This window comes from Moschus berezovskii, chromosome 1 (assembly GCF_049115385.1).
Source record: "Moschus berezovskii isolate FMDL1 chromosome 1, NW_MosBer_1.0, whole genome shotgun sequence".
In the NCBI taxonomy this organism is placed as follows: Eukaryota; Metazoa; Chordata; class Mammalia; order Artiodactyla; family Moschidae; genus Moschus; species Moschus berezovskii.
In genome coordinates, this window is record NC_142460.1 from 20070256 (window position 1) to 20098115 (window position 27860).

The 27860-nt window shown below is 39.7% G+C and overlaps 1 protein-coding gene across 6 annotated transcripts in view; it reads right to left on the reverse strand.

Moving 5' to 3' along the window:
- The window catches only part of ITSN1 (intersectin 1), a 256074-nt gene that overhangs the window by 172638 nt on the left and 55576 nt on the right, over nt 1–27860 (reverse strand). For 4 of the 6 annotated variants that reach the window (XM_088835638.1, XM_088835659.1, XM_055421005.2 and 1 more), the window contains exons 2-4: nt 7663–7722; nt 5440–5532; nt 4405–4468 (exon numbers count right to left, since the gene is read on the reverse strand). In XM_088835638.1, coding sequence (XP_088691764.1) covers nt 4405–4468; nt 5440–5532; nt 7663–7690 — 185 coding nt within the window. In that variant the 5' untranslated portion in view covers nt 7691–7722. The remainder of the gene's footprint in view (nt 1–4404; nt 4469–5439; nt 5533–7662; nt 7723–27860) is intronic. The other 2 variants (XM_088835656.1, XM_088835648.1) reach the window with 1 other exon arrangement.

Genomic DNA, 27860 nt, shown 5'->3' on the forward strand with positions numbered 1-27860 from the left:
GGCGGGGATTTACTTTTTTTGAAAGATTGTTGGGTTGCTGCTTGGAGAATGGAATCTAAAGGGACAAGTGTGAAACAGAGACGCCAATCAGGACAGTCAGATCGTGGGCACAGTTATTTGGCCCACTGCAACAAATCAGGATGGTAGCAAAGGAGACAGAAAGTCAGGGGCCAGATTGGGGATACAGTCTGTAACAAAGTCAAAAGTATATGCAGATAGACTGGTTGTGCAGGGTAACGAAAGGAGAGCAATCAGGCATGGCTCCGGCCAGCTGGAGAGATGCTCACGCCATGAACTGAGACGGTGAAGACTCAGGAGTGTCCTGGATGACTTTTGGGGGGGCCAGGGACTTCCGCAAACTGATCCTGCTGGGGGCTGAAGGCCCTCCTGACATATGCTCAGAGGTTCCTAAGATGGTATCCTAAGGGGTGTCTGTCCTGATCCCTGCCCCTGATTTCTGCCGCTGGCTTCCTCCTCCTCTCTCAGGGCCCATTTCCAAGCAGTGCTCGCTCTCTTCCCCTCACTTCTCTCCGTAACAGTTTCTACCCCTTTCCATGGCCCTGACCGCCTCTGATTCCAAAGCCCTCATTCAACCTCTGTGTTTTCTCTCTACCTTTCTCCTATTCAAGGCTCTTGTCCATTGCCCTCTGCCTCGTTCTTTCCTATCTCCGCACCAGCCTAAGGTTGGAACGATGTTAAGCATTTAAGCCGCCAAAAGATAAGAGGATATTGGTGGCTTTCCTTTCAGCTCCTTAGTAGTAAGACAATTTCTAGGGAGATGAATCATCTTTGGTTACTGTTGTAATCTGGCTTTAAACACACTGACTTGACTCCGTCCTCTGAGGGAGAATTCACAATTTCCTGCATTCTTAATTAGAAACTGGACTGGACAGATACGTATCTCCAAAGTATTAGTAGGTTACAGCTCCAAAGCTCATAAATAAATTAAGTGGAGTACAGTTTCTACATGAATTCTAAGAGATATTCCCCAGCAGTCCCCATCACCTCTACACTTCAACTGTGGTCTAAAGCAAAGAAAGAAAGGCGCAAAGAGAAAGAGAAACTAAAAAAAGTTTCTAATTCTCAATACAAAAATTTTCTTCTTCTCCAGAGGAGTGGCACAGGGACTGCCTAAAACTCTAGACTTAAACCCACTCTTCTACCAAAAGGGGCGGGGCCTTCCCTTTGACCCCATCAGAAAAACCACATGAGAATATAAGATTAGTATCAAAGACAGGGAGGAAAACCTACTTCATCAGGTCAGCTCTTATTTATAAACTTAAAAACCAAAATATGAAGAGGTGAAGCACTGCTCAGGCTTACAAAGGGAGTAAGCAACTGTGCTGTGTGTGCTTAGTCGCCCAGTCGTGTCTCACTCTTTGCGACCCCATGGACTGTAGCCCGCCAGGCTCCACTGTCCATGGGATTCTCCAGGCAAGAATCCTGGAGTGGGTTGCCATTTCCTCCTCCAGGGGATCTTCACGACCCAGGGGTCAAACCTGCATCTCCCGAGTCTCCTGAAGTGGCAGGGGGATTCTTTACCCCTTGAGCACCTGGGAAGCCCTGAAGAAGCCGGTGATAAAAGACATCTTTCCTCATACTCTGCATCACACCACTCCAGCATCGTAGCAGGACATCTGTGCCTCATAAAATTTACAATGACCTTTCAAAGCTATTTCTTTTGGGAAAAGATACTTAGAGGTGTGGTTATTTTTTTTTGGTGGGGGGGTTTGTTTGGCTAAGAGGGGCCTTAGTAGCTGCATGTGGGCTCCAGTTCCCCAACCAGGAGTCAAACTCCAGCCCCCTGCATTGACAATGTGGAATCTTAGCCACTGGACCACCATGGAAGTCCCAATAGGTGTGTAAGGGTCTTTTGTTTTGTTTCTTCCCCCTAGTAGTAATTCTTGATGAAACTAAAATACGCCATCACAAATTTAACAAAATGTCAGAAAAGAAATTAAAGATAAAAAACATTTTGGATTTAATCTAAGTCTGCCAACTCATTATCTTCACCGTTAATACAATTTTTCACAATGAAAAGAAAAAGTTGGCAAAAATTACTTTAGTGCACTCTGGTAAACAAAACAGAAACAAACAAACAAAAAAAACAGTTTTGTTTTGTTCTTTCCTTTATTTTTGGCTTGTGACATCTTAGTTCCCTGACCAGGAATCAAACCCAGGCCCCCAGCAGTGGAAGTGCAGAGCTGTAAGCTCTGGACTGCCAGGGAATTCCCCCATGCCCCACCCCAATCCCTCCACAAAAGAAAAAAAAGTTTGGAAAATTAACTGTCTTAATTGAAAGAAGTGAAATTTAGTAAGTAATACTTTGTTTTTCTCCATTACACTTATTAACATGTGACACTTTTTATGCTGTTATTGACCATTTCCTTCCACTGGATTACAATCTCTATGAAAGCATAAATTATGTCAGTTTTGTTCACAGCTATGTTCCCAGCACCTACAACAGTCATTGGTCTACATTTGACAGATATTTTTCCACTGTTGAGTGAACAAAAGTTAAGTGAGATCTCCTTACAGTAATTCATCACAAGACTGCTTCTTGAATGAACCTTTACAGACTGTAAATACAGTATAGGAGCAGAATTCAGTGAAAGAAATTAAATCTGGAAAAACAAGAGTCTAGTGAGTGACCTTGGCTGATGGTATGAAACACAATCACCAGAACACAAAGCAGAAGTTTAACGCAGACGTCACAAGTCTTTCTCATTTAGACTTAGGCACGTAACAGGGCTGCCAGTGCAGTCTCCTGCCTGCCAGTGCAGGAGATTTAAGAGATGCAGGTTTGAACCCTGGGTTGGGAAGCTCCCCTGGAGGCGGGCATGACAATCCACTCCAGGATTCTTGCCTGGAGCATCCCATGGACAGAGGAGCCTGGCAGGATATAGTTCATAGGGTCGCAAAGAGTCGGACACGACTGAAGTGACTGAACACACTTAATCAACATGTCAGTGACCCTGTGCTCACAGATACATGAGTGTTCTCTCTGTCTGTCCACATCTCTTTGTGTGTTTTTCTCTACTTGTTATTTTACTTAATTTCAAAAACCTTGTTTGATTTTTCTGCTTCAAATAGATCAGAACTTAGTATAAGAAGGGTATAATCGTTAAAAGGGACAGTCTGGCAGTCAATATGCTGACAATTGGGAAAAAGAAAACAAAGCAGACACCAAAAAAAGCACAGGAATCTGAGTATCATTTAATTTCAATTCAAATATATCAACTCACAAATAATACATAAATTCCCATGTAAGTTTTGTTATGTCAGAGCACAGTAAATCATTTTCATACTGATGACACTTATAACCAGGTTTATGTACCGTAGACTCCACTTAAAGGCAATAAGGAACTACGTCAATTTTATTAATTTCCATAAAATTAAAAATATTTTAAAGTTAATGAACTAAGGGGACAAGCAATTAGTTGGATAATTCAGTCAATGTGGAACACCCAATCCCTGATGATGACAGCAGGCACCTTCCAAAGTTTTGTTCTGAGGACCTTTAATGTGCCAGGGCCCACACTAAGGTCTTTGTATACAGTTTCTCTGCTAAACCACTCAATACTCCTATAAATAAATATGCATCTTCCCATTTTCTAAATTTGAAAACTGAGGCTGACAGGGAGAGAATAAATACATGCTCCAAAACATAAAGATAGACAGTTGTACAGATGACGCAAACTACATATCATGTGTTCTTTTTACTACAGCAAGCTGTCTCCACAACACTAAAAACCCAGGCAAATGAAGAACCAACTGTAAGAACTGTCCACTGAAGGAAAACATGGCCTCTCGGCCAGAGAATTCCTCATAGCTTCCCAAAGGCATAGACTAGTACTCAAAACTACACTGGCCGCTCTTCTCCACTCACTCTCTTTCCAGTGGTTTCAAAAGACTGGGTACGTATTTGTGCCACTTAATCAAGGGATTCACGAATATTTATTATGTGCTCACCTTGTACAACATTGTAATAAATACTGGTTTTTTCACTCTTTCGTTGGTTCTTTCCCTATTCAGCCTCAACTATTTTCTTTGCCTTTTATTCAGTGAAAGATACAATACCATCACATTATAAACCAAGAAATGTGGGACACTCAGTTGAGTATGGGTGATGTGAATGAAGCCAAAACAATTGGTGAGAAAATATAAAAATGCAGACTTCTCAACTGGGAAGTCAAATTTACAACAGTGTTATCTTGCAAATGTCACCACTTTTTCTAAGTTCCATATCAGAAAGATAATTTTCAGAAGTATTTCTCTGGAGAGGTGGAAGCATATTTCAGACTAAAGATACATGTTTTCCTTCTATAATTTAAGAAATTAAGATTAGATATTACTGAACTTTTTTTTTTAATAACCTTCTGTATATATGAAGCTCCAACTTACCATATCTGTGCTAAAACAGGCTGAGGTAACCCAGATTGAAAAAAAAAGTTTCTAGCTTGATCACCTGTAAATTAAATGGATAAAGTTTTAGAAGAAAATAGTGGATGACAGAAAACTCCTATGTCAAAATTACAAAAATGAAAAAGGCTAATAATCTAGTAAATATGAAACTTAATACATTTTAAAAGCCAAATGATAAGTTTATAAGTAACAATAAAAGGAATACATCAGCACTGACTTCAGAACGTAACACTTAAAAAAAAAAGTGTCTACCATTATATAAGGGTAGACTGTCTATGTTAACAAATCTACTAGTAATTAAAATGGTAACAGCTACATATTATGACAAAGTGTACCTACAGGAATCCCCACGAAACTGATGACCCATACTTCTACTTTACAAAATAGCTCTTTGTTATTCCCATTTACCTACATTTCAATTGGTACTGCTAACATATTTATGGAGAATGAGGAACAATGATCAAAAGAATCACATCCATAACTAAGAAGTAATAAGTTAAAGAGAGCTGAGACAAACATACACAAAACAAGTCTCCAGGAGATCTAGATTCCATTTTTTCTAAAGCTAACCCCTGAAAAGTAATCAAACAGGAAAGAAACTAGAAAAGGCAAAGTACAAAGGAATCTTTAAGGACGTAGCAATAAACGAAATGTTTTTAAATGTTCATATCTCTTAATTTACTCAAGTTTCTCAAGCCAAGTTCAAGGTCAGAATTAAGGAACTGTTTTTACTCAAGGACCACAGTCCAATGTTATAATTACTTAAAGAATGTGATCCATTAATTTAACCAATTCCCACCAGTGATATGCCGAAAACAGTGACTCGGCATCCATTAAAAATTGCAGAAAGGCTTGAGTGCATCGGAGGAAAAGTAACTGTGAAAATACAGAATCCAGGCTAAATCAAAATAAGTAAAGTAAATCCTTGGTCACAGGTGCCCACATTCACTCTGCATTTTCCACAGATATATGCACCATGGTAAGTAAAAATGTAAAAATATTGACTCCAATTACCAGTAATAAATCCAGATATTGGCTTTAAACTATGGAACTGTTGATCATGCTTTGCTCTTTCCTCTACAGTTATGGCCCAAATATCCAGACTGCCTACAAGCCAAAGAAAAGACAAAGGAATTATTCAATGAAAGAAGAAAAACAATGTGCTCACACAGTTGCCATAGCACTTATATGGTCAGTATATTATAAACCATTTGATAAATTACCATCTGTTTGTCCTTGGAAGTTGTGAATATAAAGTTAGAAAACTAAGAGTAGACACATACACAGTATATAATAGATAATAATAAGAACTGTACAGCATTGGAAACTCTACTCAATGCTCTCTAATGTCCTACACGGGAAAAGAATCTAAAAAAGAGCAGATATAAGTCTATGTGTAACCAACTCACTTTGCTGTACAGCAGCAAGTAACACAACACTGTAAATCAACTATATTGTAATAAGATAACTTTTGAAAGCAAAAAAAGAAGAGAAAAGTAAGAGTAAAGCAAGCAAAAGAAAAAGATATTAACATACATTCTTTGTGGAAGTTATGGAAAAATTGAGCTTCACTAAATTAGTATTCTAGTTGATTCCAAGAAAATCTTTTTGGAGTGACAAAAATACTCAAATACTAGACTGCAGTAACTTTTATAGAATGTAGATTATAACTCACTGAAACTGATTTTAAAAATGGGAAATGAGTATCCTGGAAAAAAAAAACAACAATGACAAACCAGAGAAAACAGGGATAAGTTCTTCAGTTTCAACTCTTGGACTGACCAGATGCACCCTCATTTCTGAGACTGCTTTCACTTTAGGGCTCCACCAGGCTCCTCTGTGTCCATGGGATTCTCCAGGCAAGAGTACTGGAGTGGGTAGCCATTCCCTTTCCCAGGGGATCTGCCCAACTGAGGGATCAAACCCACGTCTCCTGCATTGGAGGCAGATTCTTTACCATTTGAGCCATGAGGGGAGCCCACTTTAGTACGAGGTCTCCTCACATGAATTCACCAAAATAACTCTCGATTACAAAGGAAAAAGGCTTTCAGAAGCTCAGATCTTTTCCCAAATGGTGGGAACAGACAATATGTGAAGGGGCAGGTCTGATAAGACAGTGATAGTCAGAGCAGCAGTTCATTCCGTCACTGGAAATGTACTTGCTGAAGGCCTGTATGTGCCAGGCACTGCGACAGACATCAAGTATCAGAGGGCGACCCAGGCAGATCAGATCCCTCACAGGTCCTACAATCCTCAACATCTGGGGCCCTGTCAAAATTCGTCGAGTAAAAGCAAACCTCAACAAACAAAACAAAAATGTGCTCAGTGATTAAGAAGGGGAACAAAGACAAAACACAAAATAAAATAGTAACACAAATGGTTTTGAAAAGATTGCAGATTTCTGCACTAAGAATCCCACAGAGACTTCTCCTTATGTGATCACAGCAATGAGGTTTTGGACTGCCTTACTCTCTTCATGGTAACTGGGTGCGAGAGTTGCCAAGAGATACTTTGGCAACTCTCTTTTAAAATCTCTTTAAAACAAACCAAAACATGGCCAGTAAGGGAAACCAACATTTAACACTTTCCTAATAATCTTAGGGAAGATTACCTGAAAAACAAATTTTGTGCAGGTTGATGTTTCAAATAGATAAACTAAAGCAAAACAAAAATTCCATGCTTCAAATCCAGCCTTCCAAACAAAGTACAGAATATAAATGACCCAGTCACCTAAACAAATAAATTGCAGAAAACAACAAAACACAACAGAGATGGGGGTGGTGGTGGTTCACTAACAAAGCAACTAAAGAGACACATGAACTGTGTCTTGTTCAGATCCTGAGTTGAACCAAACTGTAACAAAAAAAAATAATACCTAAGGAATATCAGGGAAATTTTTAACAGTGACTCGATAGTTGAGGACATTAAGGAATTACTATAAATTTCACTGGAGTGGCAACAGTATTGTAGCTATAGCTTTAAAAGTGTTACCTTTTAGAAACATTCACTAAAATATCTGTGGATGAAATGATCAGATATATATGCAAGGTGCTCAAAAGAATCCAGGTAAATCAGTATTGACCATAAGTTGATTGATAATCACTGAAAGTATGTGATGGGTTGGTTATACCATTCCCTCTACTTATGTGAATATTTGAAATCTGCCATAATACTAAGTTTTTAAAAATACAGTTCCAAAGTACATTAAAAAAAAAGTAAAAATCTTTGAAAACTTACCACCAAAAGGTGTGGGAAACTGAGCCATGGTTCTGTTACTTTCACCTTGCTAACCGACGCCTGTAATTGAAATGCAACATTTAAGTTCATGAAAACTTCACTTCTAGGTACTTATAAACACACTAACAGGCTGTCTTTAATGACCTGAAGACTGACACTAGAGCTGGGAGATAACACGGCAAATGAAGGTTACAACTAAGGGTTCATTCATTCATTCCTCCTCTGTACAGTTTCTTAGTCCTGGGTGCAGTGATGGGCACTAAGGAATGTGGATGAAAGCCTCTAGGGCAACAAGAAACTCAGTCCGGTGAGTGACCCTATACTATTATCCCACTCATTGCATTGTTGTGTTTGTTATTTTTTAAATCAATCTTTTTCCTAACCATCACATATACTAGTCCATCTGCTTGATGGTTACAACAAATGCTCTTTTTCATTAACACTAGTACATGCAGTGCACTGTCTTACCTTCTTTTTTTTTTTTTTTGGTGACTCTTTGCGACCCCATGAACTGTTATCATCAGCAACAAATGCTGGCAGTCATTTTTCCTGAAGCAGCAGACCCACTTCATTTTTGAGAACACACACACAAAGGATGTTCTCAGTCCTGTCTGACTCTTTGCGACCTCATGGACTTTAGCCCACGAGGCTCCTCTGTGGAATATTCCAGTCAAGAATATTGGAGTGGGTTGCCATTTCCTCCTCCAGGGGATATTCCTGACCCAGGGATCAAACCCACATCTCCTGCGTCTCCTACGTTGGCAGGCAGATTCTTTATCACTGAGTTACCTGGGAAGCCCAAGTACATGCTGTGAGGCATGGGGAAAAAAAACTAAAATAAAAAAATCTGAACACAAACTATTAAAGAATTTCCATTTTTAGGACTTTCTTGATGGTACAGTGGATAGGAATCCACCTGCCAATGCAGGGGACACTGGTTAGATCTTGGTCTGGGAAGATTCCACATGCCTTGAAGCAAATAAGCCTGAGCACAACTCCTGAGACGGTGCCTAGAGCCTGCACTCTGAAACAAGAGAAGCCATTGCAATGAGAGGCCTGTGTACCACAGTGAACAGTAGCCCCGCTCACCTCAACGAGAGAGTAGCCCCACTCATTACAACTAGAGAAAAGCCTGTGCAGGCAATGAAGACTCAGCAGTCATAAATAAATAAATAAAGAGAACTTAATGGAACATTTGTGAAGTAGTTAGCCTGGAAAACTAACCAGAGTGAAGCTGGGGGGTGGGGTGTACTGTCCCAAACAATAAAAGCACTGGTAGACAAAAAAGACCACAGAAGGGAAACCAGTGGGTTTGTTGTTTTAAAGTGTTAAAGCAGACCACAAGGAAACTGAATGTGGGAAATAAGTAATAGAATTTTGCCAGATAAGTCCAAAAAGCTTTTATTTTTGTATAAAAAAGTCAAGTGTAAGCATTTATCAAATGGAAGTTGAAAGTCTTATATTTAAAAAAAAAAAATCTAACAGTGTGGTTTAAAAACACAAAACAGGAGTGAGTGAAGGCAGAATTTCAATCCATACAATGGGATTTCAACCCAAACAACCAGTTCAGCTGAGGTGAGCTATCTATAACAGGAGATGTAGAGCTATCTATAATATAACCCCCCAGCCAAAGGCCAGTACAGTGAGCGGTGGGCAAGCAAGCCGAGCTTCATCTGTATTTACAGCCGCTCCCCATCACTCACATGACCGCTTGAGATCACAAATAACCGTGGCCTTAGAGGTATGCTTGAGACTTGAACTCTCCATATGTTCAGGATTGAAGTCAAGGCAGAATATCCTGAGACTGCCATAAAAGCACTGAAAAGCCTGCTTCCATCTCCAGTATCCGAGCTTTGCGAAACACAAGATTACAGAGTAAACTGGACATAAGCAAGCACACTTTGGATGTCACTGTCTCCCATCATCCCCAAATGGGACCATCTAGTTGCAGGAAAACAAGTTCAGGGCTCCCACTGAGTCTGCATTATGGTGAGTGGGATAATTATTTCATTATATATCACAATGTAGGAATAAAAGAAGTGAGAATTATCCTGAAACTGTATTTCCCTCTGTGGAAAAACTGTCTTCCATGAAACTGGTCCCCGGTGCCAAAAAGGTTGGGGACTGCTGATCTACAATGAAAATACACAGAACATAGGCATCTATATAAAGGAAACTAGAGATGGGTGTTCTTCTCCCTGAAGAATCAGGGATGTAGGGCCGTTGCCTCAGAACAAGTGCAGAAAGCTCACCAGCTGATGCAGTACTTCTGGGGAAGAGCTGTTCTGCATCAGAGAAGGCGGCACCATGCACACACTTTATTAACACTTAGCATTTCTATCCTGTAGCCTTTTCTCTATAAACATACACTTGTTTCCTTCTTTTGCACACTTTACACTATAATGCATATTTTCCCCAAGTTGGGCTTCCCTGGTAGCTCAGCTGGTAAAGAATCCTCTCCAACGTAGGAGACCCTGGTTCGATCCCTGTGTTGGGAAGATCCACAAGAGAAAGGATAGGTTACCCACTCCAGTATTCTTGGGATTCCCTCGGGGATCAACTGGTAAAGAATCCTCCTGCAATGCAGGAGACATGGGTTCGACCCGTGGGTTGGGAAGATCCCCTGGGGAAGGGAATGGCTACCCACTCCAGTATTCTGGCCTGGAGAATTTCATTGCAAAGAGTCGGACATGACTGAGCGACTTTCACTTCCCCAAGTTATTAAAAACCTTTCATAAACACATTGCTGGACTTACTTATATTGTTTTAGAGTGAGGCAAACATTTCTATAATTACATATAAAAAATAGAAAAACACTCGGACTAAATATTGAGCAATCAAGAAATAATAAATAGTAGTTTGAAAAGTTTGGCTAAATGTTAGTATTTTTAAGCCAAAAGCTAAAACATGTTTGAGAAAAGTCTTTAACCTTTCTTCATTTCAGCTTCAGAAAGGGGAGCTAATCACAGAAAGTTACAAAATAAATACGATTCTGAATTTCAATATTTACATTAAAATTCAAATTTTACAGGGATGACCTGGAGGGAGGATATGGGGAAGAGGGAGGTGGGAGGGGGGTTCAAGAAAGGGAACACATGTACACCTGGGGCAGATTCGTGTCAATGTAAGGCAAAACCAACCAATATATTAATGTAAGGTAATTTGCCTCCAATAAAATAAATTTAAAAAAATAATAATAAAATAAAATTCAGATTTTAATGTATTTAAAGTAGAAGACACCTCTGTAAATTTACATTTATAAAAGTGGTAGGTCATCCTTAAAACAGTATTAAAATGTCATTTTGCATAAAAACTGTGTTAAAATAAATTTGTTATTTGATTCATTGTTTTGCTATCATAAACGGAGATTACTCAGAAAATATTAAATGATTTCAAAAAATAAAATACAAAATATGTATAATTGGTCTCTAGCACACTAAAATACTAAAAAAAAAAAGGCAAAAATTAATCATGAGGAATAAAATTTCTAAACTCAATTATTGGCATAATTTAAAACTTTTAACTTTATATTAAATAAACTTTGCAAAACCTCTTTAAAAATAGGTATGTCATATAATTCTTCCTAACTTCCTGGAAGTTTGAAAATTTTCTAACACATTATAAAATTAAAGGGGGAGAGTAGGTAATTATAAAAACGAATACTGAGATGAGTTAATTCAAACGTGTACTCATTCACAGAAAAAGAAATCCTCACAATTACACAATTTCAGTAATCAGCAGAATTCTAACAACCAAAACAGGACTTAGTTAAGGATTAGTGATCGAAAGACCAAAATGACATTATGAACATACAGTATCTATTTTTATACTTAATTAATGCCCATACTCTCACAAAATCTTGGAATTATCTTATATAAAGAAGCAAAGTGGGTGAGAGGACTTGGGAGATTGGGGTTGTACATATACACTATTGAACTATGCATAAAACAGAAAACTGATGAGAATATACTGTATAGCACAGGGAACTCTACTTAATGCGCTGTGTGAACTGAGTAGGAATGTATGGCTGATTCATTTTGTTGTACAGTAGAAAGTAACAGGGGCTTCCCTTGTAGCTCAACTAGTAAAGAATCTACCTGCAATGCAGGAGACCCTGGTTCTATTCCTGGGTTGGGAAGATCCACTGGAGGAGAAAATGGCGACCCACTCCACTATTCTTGCCTTGAGAATCCCATGAACAGAGGAGCCTGGTGGGTGGGGTTGCAAAGAGGAGCCTGGACCATGGGGCTGCAAAGAGTCAGACACGATGAAGCATAGCACAGCAAAGAAACTGACAGAACATTGTAAAGCAACTACACTCCAATAAAAATTATTCTTTTTTTAAAGCAAGAAGAAAAAGTCCCAACAACTAGACAAGCAAAGCCTACAGAAGAGGCAGAGACTTGAACTGATGCTGTGAACACACCAAAGACCTATGTTGGTTGCTAGATACTTGGTCTCAATATTTAAAGATATAATTTTAGTAGAGAAGGTATTTTATGTACAGTGGAACATTTATAAGCAAATTAGGCTTATATTCTCCCCACTATTCTTCTTCTTGTTGTTTTCGTTGTTCAGCCACTAGTTCAGTTCAGTTCAGTCGCTCAGTCGCGTCCGACTCTTTGCGACCCCATGAATCACAGCACGCCAGGCCTCCCTGTCCATCACCAACTCCTGGAGTTCACTCAAACTCATGTCCATTGAGTCGGTGATGCCATGCAGTCATCTCATTTTCTGTCGTCCCCTTCTCCTCCCGCCCCCAATCCTTCCCAGCATCAGACTCTTTTCCAGTGAGTCAACTCGTCGCATGAGGTGGCCAAAGTATTGGAGATTCAGCTTTAGCATCAGTCCTTCCAATGAACACCCAGGATTGATCTCCTTTAGAATGGACTGGTTGGATCTCCTTGCAGTCCAAGGGACTCTCAAGAGTCTTCTCCAGCACCACAGTGCAAAAGCATAAATTCTTTGGCAATCAGCTTTCATTACAGTCCAACTCTCACATCCATACACGACCACGGGAAAAACTATAGACTTGACTAGATGGACCTTGGTTGGCAAAGTAATGTCTCTGCTTTTTAATATACTATCTAGGTTGATCATAACTTTCCTTCCAAGGAGTAAGTGTCTTTTAATTTCCTGGCTGCAATCAGCATCCGCAGTGATTTTGGAGCCCAAAAAAATAAAGTCTGACACTGTTTCCACTGTTTTTCCATGTCAAGTGCAGTCCAAATTCTTTGAGACTCCATGGACTATAGCCCGCCAGGCTCCTCTGTCCATGAAATCTTCCAGGCAAGAATACTGGAGTGGGTTGTCATTCCCTCTTCCAGGGTATCTTCCCAAGTCAGGGATCACATTCTCATCTCCTGCCTTGGCAGGCAGATTCTTTACCAAACACGGAGTCTTATCAAATCACTGAGCCAAAGAGTGATTCTTTACCAAACCAGGGGGGCCATAAATTTACAGTGTTCCAACAGTTCTAGTTTGCAGGCAACTACTTACACTGCCAGAGAAAGGCAAGCTGGCTGGAAGGTATCAGGAGTCAGAGAGGTAAGGAAACAAGAGACCTATTCTTCCTCATATTTAAAATAACTTTATCGCTGGCCTGCGTTTTCACAGGTCTGTTGTCTACATGCAGTTCACAGTGTCCTTGTCCAATATTCAGGCTAATTTATTTGAAATAGATTTTCATGGTACTAAGGCAATAAACTTAAATTCATTTCTTATAATAATTTATTTTTGAAAATTTTGTTGTAAAGTTGCTCAAAAGGTTTAGTTTTATGTTAAAGGACCTACAGGATAGCAAGGTACAGAAGAAAAATTTTAAATTTCTGGAAATTAGGCATCAATGAAACATTGAGAAAGAAAGGAAAAGAAAACTGTCAAAATGTAAGACAAAAATGAAAGTATAAGCAACAATAAAATACCTTGTAAGGTACAAAAATATTTTCAGGAATACACAAAAGTACATAATATATCATGATATTATCTGGTATTTGACAGCTGGGATGGCCTGGTTTCAGGCACTGTTCTACTCATATTCAATCACTACCACCACCACCACTATCCCACCCCATCCCACTCCCCCATTCTAGAATAAAAATGGAAAGGAATCACAAAAATTAAAATTAAAACAAAAACTACTCCCCCCATATCTCTTACTTTTGGAGGCCATTACATCTCTAAGAATTCAAAATTAGAAAACCTTAAAAAAAATGAAATCTCTATTATTTAAAAAAAATTAAAATCTGCAGTGAATGAAAAACAACTAGACGAGTCTACCCCTCTGCATTTTAAGCAAGCCTTACACCAAAGTCAGTCCTGTGAAAAACAAGCAGGAACGAACAAAAGGCAGAAAGCTGCCCTGTAAGATTACACATAAGGCAGGATGTACACAAAGGTCTTTTGAAATACAGAGAAAAGGTACCGAAAGCCACGCAATTCATGGACAAAGGAACTGACAGGTCCCAAACATACAGCCAACCTGATCAATGCCGAATTGTCATGTCTGAAATCACGGGCCTCAAACGCAGCTTCTAAATGTGCCACTGTTTGAAGTTGAACAAGATGGTCTGTAAGGGATGTGCAGCTTGCTCACGAGTAAGACTTTAAGACTGCATGAAGGGTGAAGAACCCAATAAAAGAGAGAACTGAGTTCAAAGAGACAATGTCAATGTTCTATCTGAAAAGCTGCAGTGAATATTCAAGCTGTCCTCTCAAAAGAGAACAGGCATGCCTCCCAGGTTTCCGTTGTCGGGGGAAGGGGTGGTGGCAGGGGACCGAGGTGAGAAGGGGACGACAGGTCACGAGCGGCCAGTGGCCACAGCACTGTCAGGCCCAGCTGTCAGCACGTCTCTGGGCAACACACACTGGCATTTCAGACGACACGTCCACTCACCCCTGCTTACGTTCCACAAAGAGAAATGCCAAGGAATCTTGAGCCTATGGAGCTCATGGAGCAGGTTTTAACCTTAGTTCTCCTAAATCACCCTTATTTTAATATTTGCAATAGGAGAGAATTCAGCAGGGAGCAGTAAAACCAAAGCATAGCTACAAAGTTGAAAAATGAGGGACAGAAAACAAAAAGACACAATAAAGGCATTCTTGTTTTAAGAGAGAAATGGAAATCAATCAGCCCCTCTTTGACGCTTATTGACACTTCCAGACCACCAACCAGTTGCCAAGTCACATCTGAGAAGTAAGTCATTAACTTACAGCTTGTCTAATGCATCTAAGAAATCAGATTCTCGAACACTAAGCTGCAGATAGGATAACCATGTTCATAAAGCTTCAATAAGTGAGGGACTTTATTTCTTCCAGAAGGTCCCATTTTCAAGAGGATTATTAAGAATAAAAGTTATCACTGAAAAAAAAACCAAAAAACCAGTATCACTGAAAGGCACTAAAAGCTGAAAAAGCAATTCCTGGAAGAAAGCAGATTACCCCAAATCAAACATCAATAATCTTAAGAATCAATAAGTGGATATGTATATATACAGCTGATTCACACTACTGTACAGCAGATTCTAACAAAACACTGCAAAGCAATTATATGCCAATTAAGAAAATAATTTAAAATATAAAATTAAAAGCTATACTAAGATACCATAAAAAAAAAATCAGTGAGTGGGAGAGGGGCATTTCAGACTAAATTTTATTTTAAATATAAATCTTTTGGAATGTCAAGATTATCTGCCAATTAATGAGATTACATAAATTTAACCTGTTATCAACTCACTTTCCAGTTTCTTCCCAAATAAAAATAAGCGACAAAAAATTGAAAATTTCACAGGTAACTGTAAACACTTATCACATGGGGAGAAAGAAAGTAATGAACTCGGTAACGGGAGAACAAAATGTTGTCCTCTGTGTCACGTGGATAAATCCAATCACTAAAAGATGACTTAAAACTTTTCTTCCAAATAAAAACCGAATTCTCAACACACAAGCATATCGAAAAGAAAATATTTAATAATAAAATAACCTTCCATGTTATATCACCCTGTCTTAAATCAACACACTGTACTGGTTGGCTACTCTCACCTTTATCGCTAAGGTAAATAACCTATAAACCTCTAAATACAAGCAGTAACCAAGAAGGGTCTTATCAGTTCTGCTTCGGGAACAGTGATCAAAGCTAGGCAGAGAAAAGTCTTAGAGGAAGTCTCAGTTTTGGAAAAGAAGTCAAGAAACTACCCAGAAAGCACCGATTGTGCAAAACAGTGTTGTAACACTGAAAAGAGCAAGAAAGCAGAAAGGCCTCCTGCCAGATTTTTAAGCCTCGTTCCACAAAAATAGTGCAACAGCTGCAATTGGATAAATTAAATATGAGCTTATAGAGCACAGTAAAAGAAGAAATGAAACAGACGCATGCTGTGCAAAAAAACCACCATGTGCTAGTATTGATAAACTGCTCTACATTTGAATATACGCATCAAAATGAAATTTGACTACATGGAAGCCTTGATAGGGCTTTCTTGGTGGCTCAGTGGTAAAGAACCTACTTGTCAATGCAGCAGACTCGGTTTCAATCCCTGGGGTCGAGAAGACGCCCTGGAGAAGGAAATGGCAGCCCACTCCAGTCTTCTTGCCTGGGAAACTTCATGGACAGAGGAGGCTGGTGGGCTACAGATCAGGGGGTCGCAGAGTCAGACATGACTTAGGAACTGAGCACAAGCACAAAGCTTTAATAATGAGTACACAACTGAGAAGCCAGAGAGCATTTCACACTTCTGACATCTTCACAGATGCAGTGCACGACAATTAGACCAACTAACTGTCCTGATGCCAGCAAGTGGAAACCTCAAGGGAGATTTGTTTTAATCTCTTATGAGAGTCTGTGCTAAGGACTGGTAAGTGTTTACCCAATCAGGAGATAAAGGAAATCTATAGGGCTACCTATTAATGATCTCATCCATGCACAGATGCTGGCTGGCTCCTGCTACAGCTGAACATTAATTTACCAACAGGTAAAGAACAGCCATGAAATTAAAAGATGCTTGCTCCTTGGAATAAAAGCTATGACCAACCTAAACAGCATATTAAAAAGCAGAGACATTACTTTGCTGACAAAGGTCCGTCTAGTCAAAGTTAGTCATGTATGGATGTGAGAATTGGACCATAAAGAAAGCTGAGCGCCGAAGAACTGATGATTTTGAACTGGGGTGTTAGGGAAGACTCCTGAGAATCCCTTGGACAGCAAGGAGATCCAATCAGTTCATCCTAAAGGAAATCAGTCCTGAATATTCACTGGAAGGACTGATGCTGAAGCTGAAGCTCCAATCCTTTGGCCACCTGATGCGAAGAACTGACTCCTTGGAAAAAACCCTGATGCTGGGAAAGATTGAGGGCAGGAAGAGAAGGGGACAACAGAGGATGAGATGGTTGGATGGCATCACTGACTCGATGGACATGAGTTTGAGCAAGTTCCAGGAATTGGTGATGGACAGGGAAGCCGGGCGTGCTGCAGTCCATGGGTTGCAAAGAGTCAGAAACAACTGACCGACTGAACTGAACTGACCTGACCTGAAAGAACGAGCGATGTCCAAAGACAAAGCCTTACTGAAACGTCAATGAAAAGTGACTGAGTGTCATGAACGAAAGAAAAGGACAATACAGTCATTAACAAAAGCCAACTGTGCCCTGGTAGATGACCTAAAGGACCTCTATGCAGGACAAGATTTATGACACAAGGAACTTTTAGGGCTAAAAAACTATTCAGTGACATTAGCATCACTAAACACTCAGCAGACCGCAGCCAACAGAAAACCAGAGTGTTTCAGGAGACAACAGATACATGATTCAAACCTTTAATTTCACTGCACTTGACTGAATTACACTGAAATATATCTAAGCCTGAGAAAAAAAGACAAAAGCTGAAAAGAATCCTGGTCATCATTTCCTAAGGATTTCACTCAATTTAAGTGGAAGTGGCTAGCTGTACCATTAAAGGACAGAAAAGAAACTTAGATGTTTCTGTCAAAAATCATAAATACACTGTGCTCTGGAATAAAACTGAAAAAGAAGAAAATTCCAAGTTTTCTCAATTTCATACTTTCTTTAAAAAGGTTCAACTTCTCATAATATGAAAAACCTTAGAGAAGCCACTTTTATTCTTAAAATGTGAATTCTAGTTCAGTTTATCCAGAATTACAAGTTTCCACATGTAAAGTTGACTGCATTTGATTTAAATGTTGTGGAATCCAGCAGAGCTATTTATAATTCCAAATAACATTCAAAAGATTTTGAAAAGATAACTATTGTTACTGAAGGGAAGAAAAGTTAGTTTATTCAATATGCAGTTCACTGATTAACATTCATCTGCGTGGACATTATTAAACTAACACTTTTATTTCCTTTACACCCCAACCTTTAAAATGGACCTTACAAAGTTTTTGTCAAATGGAAATTTTAGTTGAGAATTTGAGCCAGCTTAATTAAGGTCAATCCAGCGTGGAAAGTTCACCACAAAAGAATGAAGTAAAACCTCAAAATAAGTAAGTTTATCATTGCAGATTTCCAATATTAATAACTGTAACAACTAGAGCCCCTCTCCCACTGCTGGTGGGAGGACAAGCTGTCATGTCTCCCTTGGAAAGCAATGTGACAACAATGTTCCAAGAGTGAAAAAACGTTCTTTCCCCATGTAACCAATAATTCAACTCCTGGGAATGTGCCCTAAGAAAATAATTAAAATGTCCAAAGCTGTTCACTGTGACCACTTGTGGTCCAGTGGTTAAGAATCTGCCTGCCAGTGCAGGGGACATGGGTTTGATCCCTGGTCTGGGAAGATCCCTCACACCATGGAGCAACTGAGCCCGGGTGCCACAACTACTGTGCCCATGCTCTGCAACAGGAGAAGCCATCACAAGAGACTAGCTCCCATTTGCCACAACTAGAGAAAGCCTACATGCAGCAACTAAGAGCTAGGGCAGCCAAAAACAGGGAAACAAAATTTCTGATAAACTGAAAAATTATCTTTTATGTTCAGAACATCTGAACATTAATATTTTCTCCCTTCTGCAGCTATATTTCAATAGGTGAGATCCAGCCATTTGACTGAAAACTGTTATTCTGCTGTGTATAGAAAAATAGAATAGATAGATATATAAATGGTCACACCATCTATCTGGAATTCTAATAAAGCTGCTAACATTTAAATCTCCCTCCTTCTTGCCACCTGAGTATGTTGCTGCAATGGGATTCATGGCCCTTACAACAGCACTGGCAGTAGCAAGGCCAGGAGTGATTCTCAAAGAGAGGCAGACTTTACTGATTGTCAGAGAAGGTTAGCAAGAATTAACTGAGCCATCACAGGCACAGTCCAGTTCAGAAAAGGATCACCAGCTTCAGGTCTTCAGATAGAAAGCATCCAGCTCTGGTACATACTGGCTTGTGGAAGTTATTTAGACTATTTCTAAGCTTTAGAGTCTTTATCTATAAAATACAGATAATAACAGTACCTAGTTTACTGATAAAAAAAAAAAAAAAACTCATCATGACAAAGACTCTTTCCCCAATCAAACTTTAATCAGGCTCCTCTGAACCCCCTTCTGGATGAGGGCTCAGTCTTGGCCCTGTCCTGTCCTTTCTCCCTAGCCCAGTTTTAGCAAGAATCCTCCAGTCAGTTTAACAGAGCATCCCTACCCCTGATACCTGATTCCATCTGATAATTGATCAAGTCCCTCAACTCCAACTTTCGATGCACCAGTCCTGGGCTTCCCTTTGGCAACATTCCCATTAGATCAGTATAGCAAGAACTCCCCTACCCATGAGCGCCTCCTTTTAATAAGTCTCCACCCACTGACCCCCCACCCCGCTTACCCTGCCCCGCTCATCTTTGTTGGACTCTGCAACTCTCTCCTCTGTTGCAGCAGTCTTCAGTAAAGTCTTTCCTACAGTTCTAACAAGTGTCAGAATAAGCTTCTGTTTAACAAGGGGAAATCAGTGTGAATGTAAATAAAATGCTTGGAACATTAACTTACGCACTTCTGTTCAGGCATGATCATCACCCAGTAGATATAAAAGACTAACTTAATGCTTAAACACTAAACTGTTCAGCTTAAATCAAGGAATGGCTACTTATTACACAATGGTTTTTACTTTTTTTTGGCTGTGCTGTGTGACATAAGGGATCTTAGGTCTCCAACCAGGGATCGAACCCATGCCCCCTGCAATGGAAGTGCAGAGTCTTAACCACTGGACCTCCAGAGAAGTCCCACAAACTGTTATTGTGATAAACATAAAGATCCACAGAGAGCAACCTCCAGGTGCTGCCTCAGAGAGCTCAAATTTAGAACAGGAACAATCATCGGAGCGTGCTTCATAAAATAGTGCACGGCAGGTCAGGGCACAGACTCAGCAGAGAAGAGAAACTGATGAACTGAATGTGGTGGAAAGGTCACCAGACAGGCTCTGAAGGAGGAAGACAAGTTGCAGAATCACTATCAAGGTGGAAGATGAGCACTCAGGAGGAAGGGAACCACCCCAAGGGCAAAGGTGTAAAGCTGGAGTTGAGACTACACTATGCCCCACTGGCAACACCTGGGCAAGGGAACTAATGAAAGATTTAGCAGGAGCGGGCCAGGATCAGGTTTACTTTTTCCAATTTACTTTTTCCAGTTTGTCGCCCTCTGGCAACTAAGAAGCGGGACTGGAGAAATGGCAGTTAGAATCCAAATAAATGCATACTATGGAATTGGCAAGAAAACGTAGACACTGCCCATTAACAAGAACAAAACTGACAAGGGAAAAAGAAAAACAGCACAGACAGTTTGTAGAAATACACCAAAGGAAAAAAAGATACAAAATTAATATGTCAACATTAGGCAACCTTAAGGATTTTATTTATGGTACAGCTATTATAGATTGGTAACTATTAACTACTGAACTATTCTTACAAAAGAACTGAATTTATCCCCTGCAGAACTCTACACACACCCCCTCTCTGTCTTCCCTTCTTGAACCGGCTAATTCTTGCTATTCTAAACTCGGGCCACATGTCCTGTTTGAAAGTTAGAATGGTTTAAGTGGACTTCCTCTATTGTTCTTGCATGCTCTAAGCTTAGGACTAAATCCATTGTAAACTGTTTGTTCAGTGTGTGTTCCTTAGACAATACTTTGGTCCCTTGAAAACAAGAACCTGTTTCTGCATTTCTAGCCCTGTTACATGGTTCTAGCCATGTAATGACATGAATGACACACAATGTATACTGGATGAATGAGTCTTAGAACAAATGAATGAAGGCTGAAAATGCCATGGGGTCACTCTTCCACCTTCAGTGGTCACCTGCATAAATTGAGAACTAGACAAGGAGTCTTTCTGCAGTCAGAGTCCTGATACACTGTATAACCCTGCAACTCTTAGGAATCAAACTAATTTCAATTCTCCAAAGTGCATAAAGAAGGCAGAGTGCCGAAGAATTGATGCTTTTGAACTGTGGTGTTGGAGAAGACTCTTGAGACTCCCTTGGACTGCAAGGAGATCCAACCAGTTCATCCTAAAGGAAATAAATCCTGAATATTCATTGGAAGGACTGATGCTTCTGAAGCTGAAGCGCCAATACTTTGGCTACCTGATGCGAAGAACTGACTCCTTGGAAAAGACCCTGATGCTGGGAAAGATTGAGGGCAACAGAAGGGGATGACAGAGGATGAGATGGTTGGATGGCATCATCAGCTTAATGGACATGAGTTTGGGCAAACTCCAGGAGAGAATGAAGGACAAGGGAAGTCTGGTGTGCTGCAGTCCATAGGGTTACCAAGAGTCGGACACGACTTGGTGACTGAACAACAACAACAAAGCAGAAACCAAATATCAATTTTAAAAGTTCCAAGGAATAGAAAATATTCCAAGAAAAACAACAGAAATGAACTTGCTCCCTAAATTTCACAGTACTACATTAGTCTAATTTTCAAATCAATTATCTGGAGTTACAACAGAAATACATAAAACATATTCCAACTAATGAAGCTGATGTTTAAACATATGCCTTTTCAAGAAAAAAATAAAGCTTCATAGCTTTATTGAAAACACTGATGACTTTTTACTTTTTTCTTAACTTAATATTTTAAGAGAGGTGAAGCAGCTTCTTCTTCTTTATTAAATAAAACAGGCAACCACGCTCTAGAAACTTGCTATTTTGGAAGCAACAATCAAAACGCTCCCAAGGTTTCTCTTTATCTGCTCAGAGCACAAGTTTCTCTTAGAAAGTCTTCATTGATTCGGCCCTAAAATCAAATAAATTCAGCTTAACATCAGAGGCTTCCTCTGCTTATTTTATTTACTCAGTACCAAAGTACACTGTCACTGCTTTTTAAGGACCTTTCAAAGCCAGGCAGTTGTCACAGGATGCAGACAGTTCGAGCTGTAGGACACGACGAGGGCTGCTGACAACCGCCTTGTCTATATAGCTATGCCTCCTGAGCAACTGCTCTCACTTGTTCTCAAAAGTTAATTCATTTCCAAACGAAATTAAAAGATGCTTGCTCCTTGGAAGAAAAGCTATGACCAACCTAGACAGCATATTAAAAAGCAGAGACATTACTTTGCCAACCAAGGTCTGTCTAGTCAAAGCTATGATTTTTCCAGTAGTCATGTACGGATGTGAGAGTTGGACTATAAAGAAAGCTGAGCACTGAAGAATTGATGCTTTTGAACTGTGGTGCTGGAGAAGACTCCTGAGAGTCCCTTGGACTGCAAGGAGATCCAACCAGTCCATTCTAAAGCAGATCAATCCTGGGTGTTCATTGGAAGGACTGATGCTAAAGCTGAAACTCCAATACTTTGGCCACCTCATGCGAAGAGTTGACTCACTGGAAAAGACTGATGCTGGGACGGATTGGGGGTGGGAGGAGAAGGGGACAACAGAGAATGAGATGGCTGGATGGCATCACTGACTCGATGGATATGAGTGTGAGTGAACTCCAGGAGTTGGTGATGGACAGGGAGGCCTGGCATGCTGTGATTCATGGGGTCGCAAAGAGTTGGACATGACTGAGCGACTGAACTGAACTGAACTGAACTGAACAAAAGCACTGAGGGAAGGCTGAGGAATCCTTTAAGTAGTACCAGTTTGAATTCTTCAACCCTAACTATGTACAAGGTTGGACAACCACTGTTGGGACTCAAAGCAAATGAATCTTCTGTGAAATGCACATGACAGTGAGTGAAAGTTGCTCAGTGTGTCCCACTCTTTGTGACCCCATGGACTATACAGTCTATGGAATTCTCCAGGCCAGAATGCTGGAGTGGGTAGCCTTTCCCACTTCTCCAGGGGATCTTCCCAACCCAGGAATTGAACCAGGGTCTCCTGCATTGCAGGTGCATTCTTCTTTTATTTTTATTTTAATTGGAGAATAATTACTTTACAATATTGTATTGGTTTTGCCTTACATTGACATGAATCCGCCCTGGGTGTACATATGTTCCCCATCTTGAACCCCCCTCCCACCTCCCTCTCCATATCATCCCTCTGGGTCATCCCTGTGCCCCAGCCCCGAGCATCCTGTATCATGCATCGAACCTGGACTGGTGATTCATTTCACATGATAATATACATGTTTCAATGCCATTCTCCCAAATCATCCCACCCTTGCCCTCTCCCATAGAGTCCAAAAAAAGACTGTTCTTTACCAACTCAACTATCAAGGAAGCATGTGAAGTTGGTCTGAACTTTTCTCAAGAATACAATCCAAACCAGAGAAGGAGAATGATTTCATCCGTAAGCACACAGTAAGTCCAGAAAAACAGATGAGTCTAGTGATGTGGCCGTTGTCACAGATCTGCTCTGTTAATGCTTACCACTTAATGCAAAGGACTTGTTCTGACTTTCTGAGACAGCACAATGCTTCCCTGAAGTGGTTAGCCCAGGAGATCACCCACCCTGAAGTGCAAGACATAAAATGCAAGATGGGGGGAGGGGGAGAAGACAAACATGGCATTCAAGACAGCCAGGCAGCAGGCACACTGATTGAGACTCCCCAGCCCCAGACAGCGAGACTGGCACTGCAAACAGTAACTCTACCCTGAAAGCGGAGAGGCCAGAGGATACAGAGGCAAGCACTTAGTGCAGTTCAATTGCCTGGCCATTAACCGAGCCACCTATCCACACTCAGCACCGTGCACTAACACCAGGACACAAGATGGCTTTTATAGCATCCCCAGCTGCTAAAAATGTTAAGAAAACCAGTTTCAAAACACACAGCAGAACCTGTATACCAGGAAAAGAGAAAAAGCAATATGTGCATCCAGTGTCAAAAACACAAATCAAGAAAAATGAGATGTTCATAATAACACCTCACTTTTATATAGCTCCAATCTGTGAAGCAGCTCAAATATTTTTGCAAATTAAAGAAAAAAAATCTTACTATAGGACTTCTAACAGCATCCCTGTGAAACAGGTGGAATGCAAATATAATTACTTCTGTTTACCTACTGAAGACAAGTAGACACATATTTAATCACACGCAAGTCAGACTCCTGATCAAACTCAGTCCAGGACTTTCAGCATCCCATACAGCCAAGTTACCAGTAACTTGAGGGATCTTAATAAAGTAAAATATAAAAGTGAACCCCACGGTTTTCTATGCTCAAGAACCAAATTCTAAGAATTAACAATTAGGTCAAAATTGGTTTTGGTTTTAGAAGGAAAACAATTCAAGAATTCTATTTAACCTGTTGAATCTACTTTTTAAAACTTTCTTTGAATCTACTTGTTTAGGAGTAAGAAACCATTATGATAATGATTATTAAAGCCAGTTAAATTTAGAAATCATAGAGAAAAGTGAAAACTCGGCTTCTCACACCAATATAAACATAATAGTTTTGCGCCTCCTTCAAAGGACAAAAGGAATTCAGTTTAAAGTGCAAGGTCAAAGTATACAAAAAGACACTCTGGCCTGGGAAACCAATAGGTTTAACAACAAAAGATGAGTCAACCAATACTTGCAGATCCCAGGGTACTTGAAAGAATATTTTATTTTGACCCAGGAAAGGAATTAAATTATCCCACTGATGGCTAGGAAAAGAGATCACCTTTAAGTGCTTCATTTGCGCTTTTTAAAAAGCTATTATTATGAGGTGCTTTAAAAAGCTCGTGTATTATTACAGCATTAAGGGGTACTTCCTAAATATATCCAATATAGCTAACTCCTCTCCAAGCCAACTTCTGGTGAAAATAATTCTTTCTTCCCTTCAATACTGTTTAGATAACGCACAGACAAGGCAGTACAGGATAACTAAACCTGAACTTTCTACAGGAATTTCCAAACAGATAAGAACTTAATAACTTTGCAAATACCTGCCATTTGAAAGACAAGAGAAACTTGAAGAAAGTATCCAGAGAAAATATGAGCTCCTTTCTCACAAGGTAAGCTCTTCAATGTAGAGTCTGTCTCCTTATAAATTCTACTCCGCCCTGAGAGACTATGCCAGTGCCAAGAAGGAAAATGGCTTCCACTGTCACTATCAAAAGCAATTCACTTTAATGAAATGATATGATGTCTAGAATCTGTTTCAAAATAACCTAGAGTTGAGCTGGCAGGAAAGATGAAACAACACTGACCAAGAATTAACACTCACTGAAGCCTGATAATGGGGTTAGAGACTGGAAGTTTTCGTACTAAAAGGTCAAACAGAGAAACTGAAGAAAGCTAGCTTCAGAAAGCAAATACCTCTCAGCCAGCCTATTTGTGTAAGACCAGCTTATGGAAACAGGTAACTGAGAACTGAAAAGGAAGGTACTGTGTCAAAAATCATTTAAATTCCTAGCAGTTATAAAACAATTAGGATGACCTATGGCTTTTCTGTTATCCACGCAGGTGTGAAAGGATGAATCAAGAAACTACCTGTTTCTGCATTGCTATGTTTTCTCCTTTATGTCACTGCTGTTAAGCCAGATTGAAAACAACTGATCTTTTTTTCTCTTCATTCTGACAAAAGATACTCTAAAATGAAGGAAATTGAGATACCCTGGGGAAACTGTTTCTACCCCCAATCTAGACTTTTAATAATGATTAGCAAATTTTAAACTATCCTTTACAACAGTTTCTAAGAGTTAAGCTTCAATTAATTAAGCTGATTTTTAATATATTATTTTAATCTTGATAAATATTCTCATAAATCGTGTTAGCACATATTTGGAAATTTTCATTCTTTTAAATTCTGCTCAAAATTGCAACACAAAAGAGACCAAAGGCCTGATGTCTTTTATTCAACAGAATCAGTACTCTATGATGAGTGCCATCAATTCCACTTTCGCCTCCAGAGCTGATTTCAGACACTTGACAACCAAGATTAATGTCTGACCTGTGAGCTGACCTTAATAATGGACACTTTTTTTTTAAGGAGACAAATGTTAGATAAGTAATCACATGGAAACTCAAAGTTATCACTGAATCCCCTTTCTTTAAAAAGTTATCAGCACTCTCTTCATACTGAATTTACCAGGATACCTTAACAGAACTGGGAAAATTAAACTCTAGGATGAGAACCCAAGAATCACTTGCAGGGCCCACATTCCTCTCCAGCAGGTGTCACGTGGAGCTTCATTCTCCTGCTCTTCCCTCTTTGCTACTTTGGATCTGGAAGCCTGACTTAGCGGCATCTGCTTCAACAGCAAACATTCAGATTATTTAAACTGCCTCTCTCCACACATTCCTAACTTATCTGGCGGAGCAGGCATTTCAAAACTAAACAGCTGTGAAAGTTAAAACAGAAAAATTCACGAAAATTCAAAAACTGGTCACTGACTTCCCTGAGGCTACATTTGATATTTCAAAATATTTGCAAATTACATCAAGCACAGGCAGTTTGGAATCATGTCATCTATATGGTAACTTTAACAGGCCTGATCAGATCCCTTTGTAAAACAGACACAAACAGTATCTTTTAGTTAACACATAAGGAATTTGGTCCACACGTTTCAAGAGACAAACCCATCCTCAGATCTATACTGAGACAGCAAATATTTCATGCATGTACCTCAGCAGGGTGTATCGCCAGCACTGTGAAGGGCCCGATGACTCAGGACTCAGCCATGTTTCCAAAGCTTAGACAGAAAGCTCAGTTGCTAACTAAGTGCTCTGACCTTAGATAAAGAGGGTACTCAACACAGAGGTTCAAGCAGGGGCTACATTCTGGAATGACTCACATTAAACTTATCCAGTATATTATAAAAAGATAACAGAACTCAAACCAACTTATTAGAAAGTTTTGACTTTTCAAAAGATTGTGAAAACCCCAAGCTATGAAAAAGTGATTTCATAGTAAACGAAAAGAAAGAAAAGATTAAAAAAGAAAATAACCCTGATGCTCCAGGAAATGATATTCTGATCTTAGAACCACCTCCCACCAAATTTTTCAGGCCTCTGGTCTACTTTTCATCATTCTTCTGCTCATTTCCATGCTTGCCTCATGTGAGACAGAAAAGGAACAAGATGTAAATTTACTGAGTGAATAGTTCATATGGAGGAAAGCAGAAAAGGGAAAGCTAAAATTAATTTTATGACTCCTTTATTTCGTCTATGACCCTTCCAATTGTTAATTCATGACACTATGCATTAGACAAGAGATACTGCAAAAAGTAGAATAAGCAATCACAATGTGACTATAAATACAATGTTCACCCACCACATGGAGAAAGAAAGGAGAAAAAGAAAACACAGTGCAATAGACAATAAGCATCATCAGTCGTGGTCCTGAGCGGCCAAAAAGAAGACGGTCCTTTCCCCAGTTGTATTTAATGTAAATTTTGCATAATGGACATGTGAGTGAGTAAAAAGCAATTTCTTTTATGGTAAAAATGAACCCTGAAGAATCATTTTTCATATAATAAATAACAGGCATAGTTTATGGGACCTTCTTTCTATAAGGGCTTCCCTGGTGGCTCAGGTTAAAGTGTCTACCTGCAATGCGGGAGACCTGGGTTCGATCCCTGGGTTGGGAAGTTCCCCTGGAGAAGGAAATGGCAACCCACTCCAGTATTCTTGCCTGGAGAATCCCATGGATGGAGGAGCCTGGTGGGCTACAGTCCATGGGGTCACAAAGAGTCGGACACAACTGAGCGACTTCACTTCACTTCACTTCTCTCTATAAAACTGTTTCAAGCCTCTGCAAAGAGCAGTAGAGACGATGAAAAGTATGGCTTTCCTATTATTGTTAGAAGTCATTGTCCACTAACCCAACAAATGTTTACTGAGCT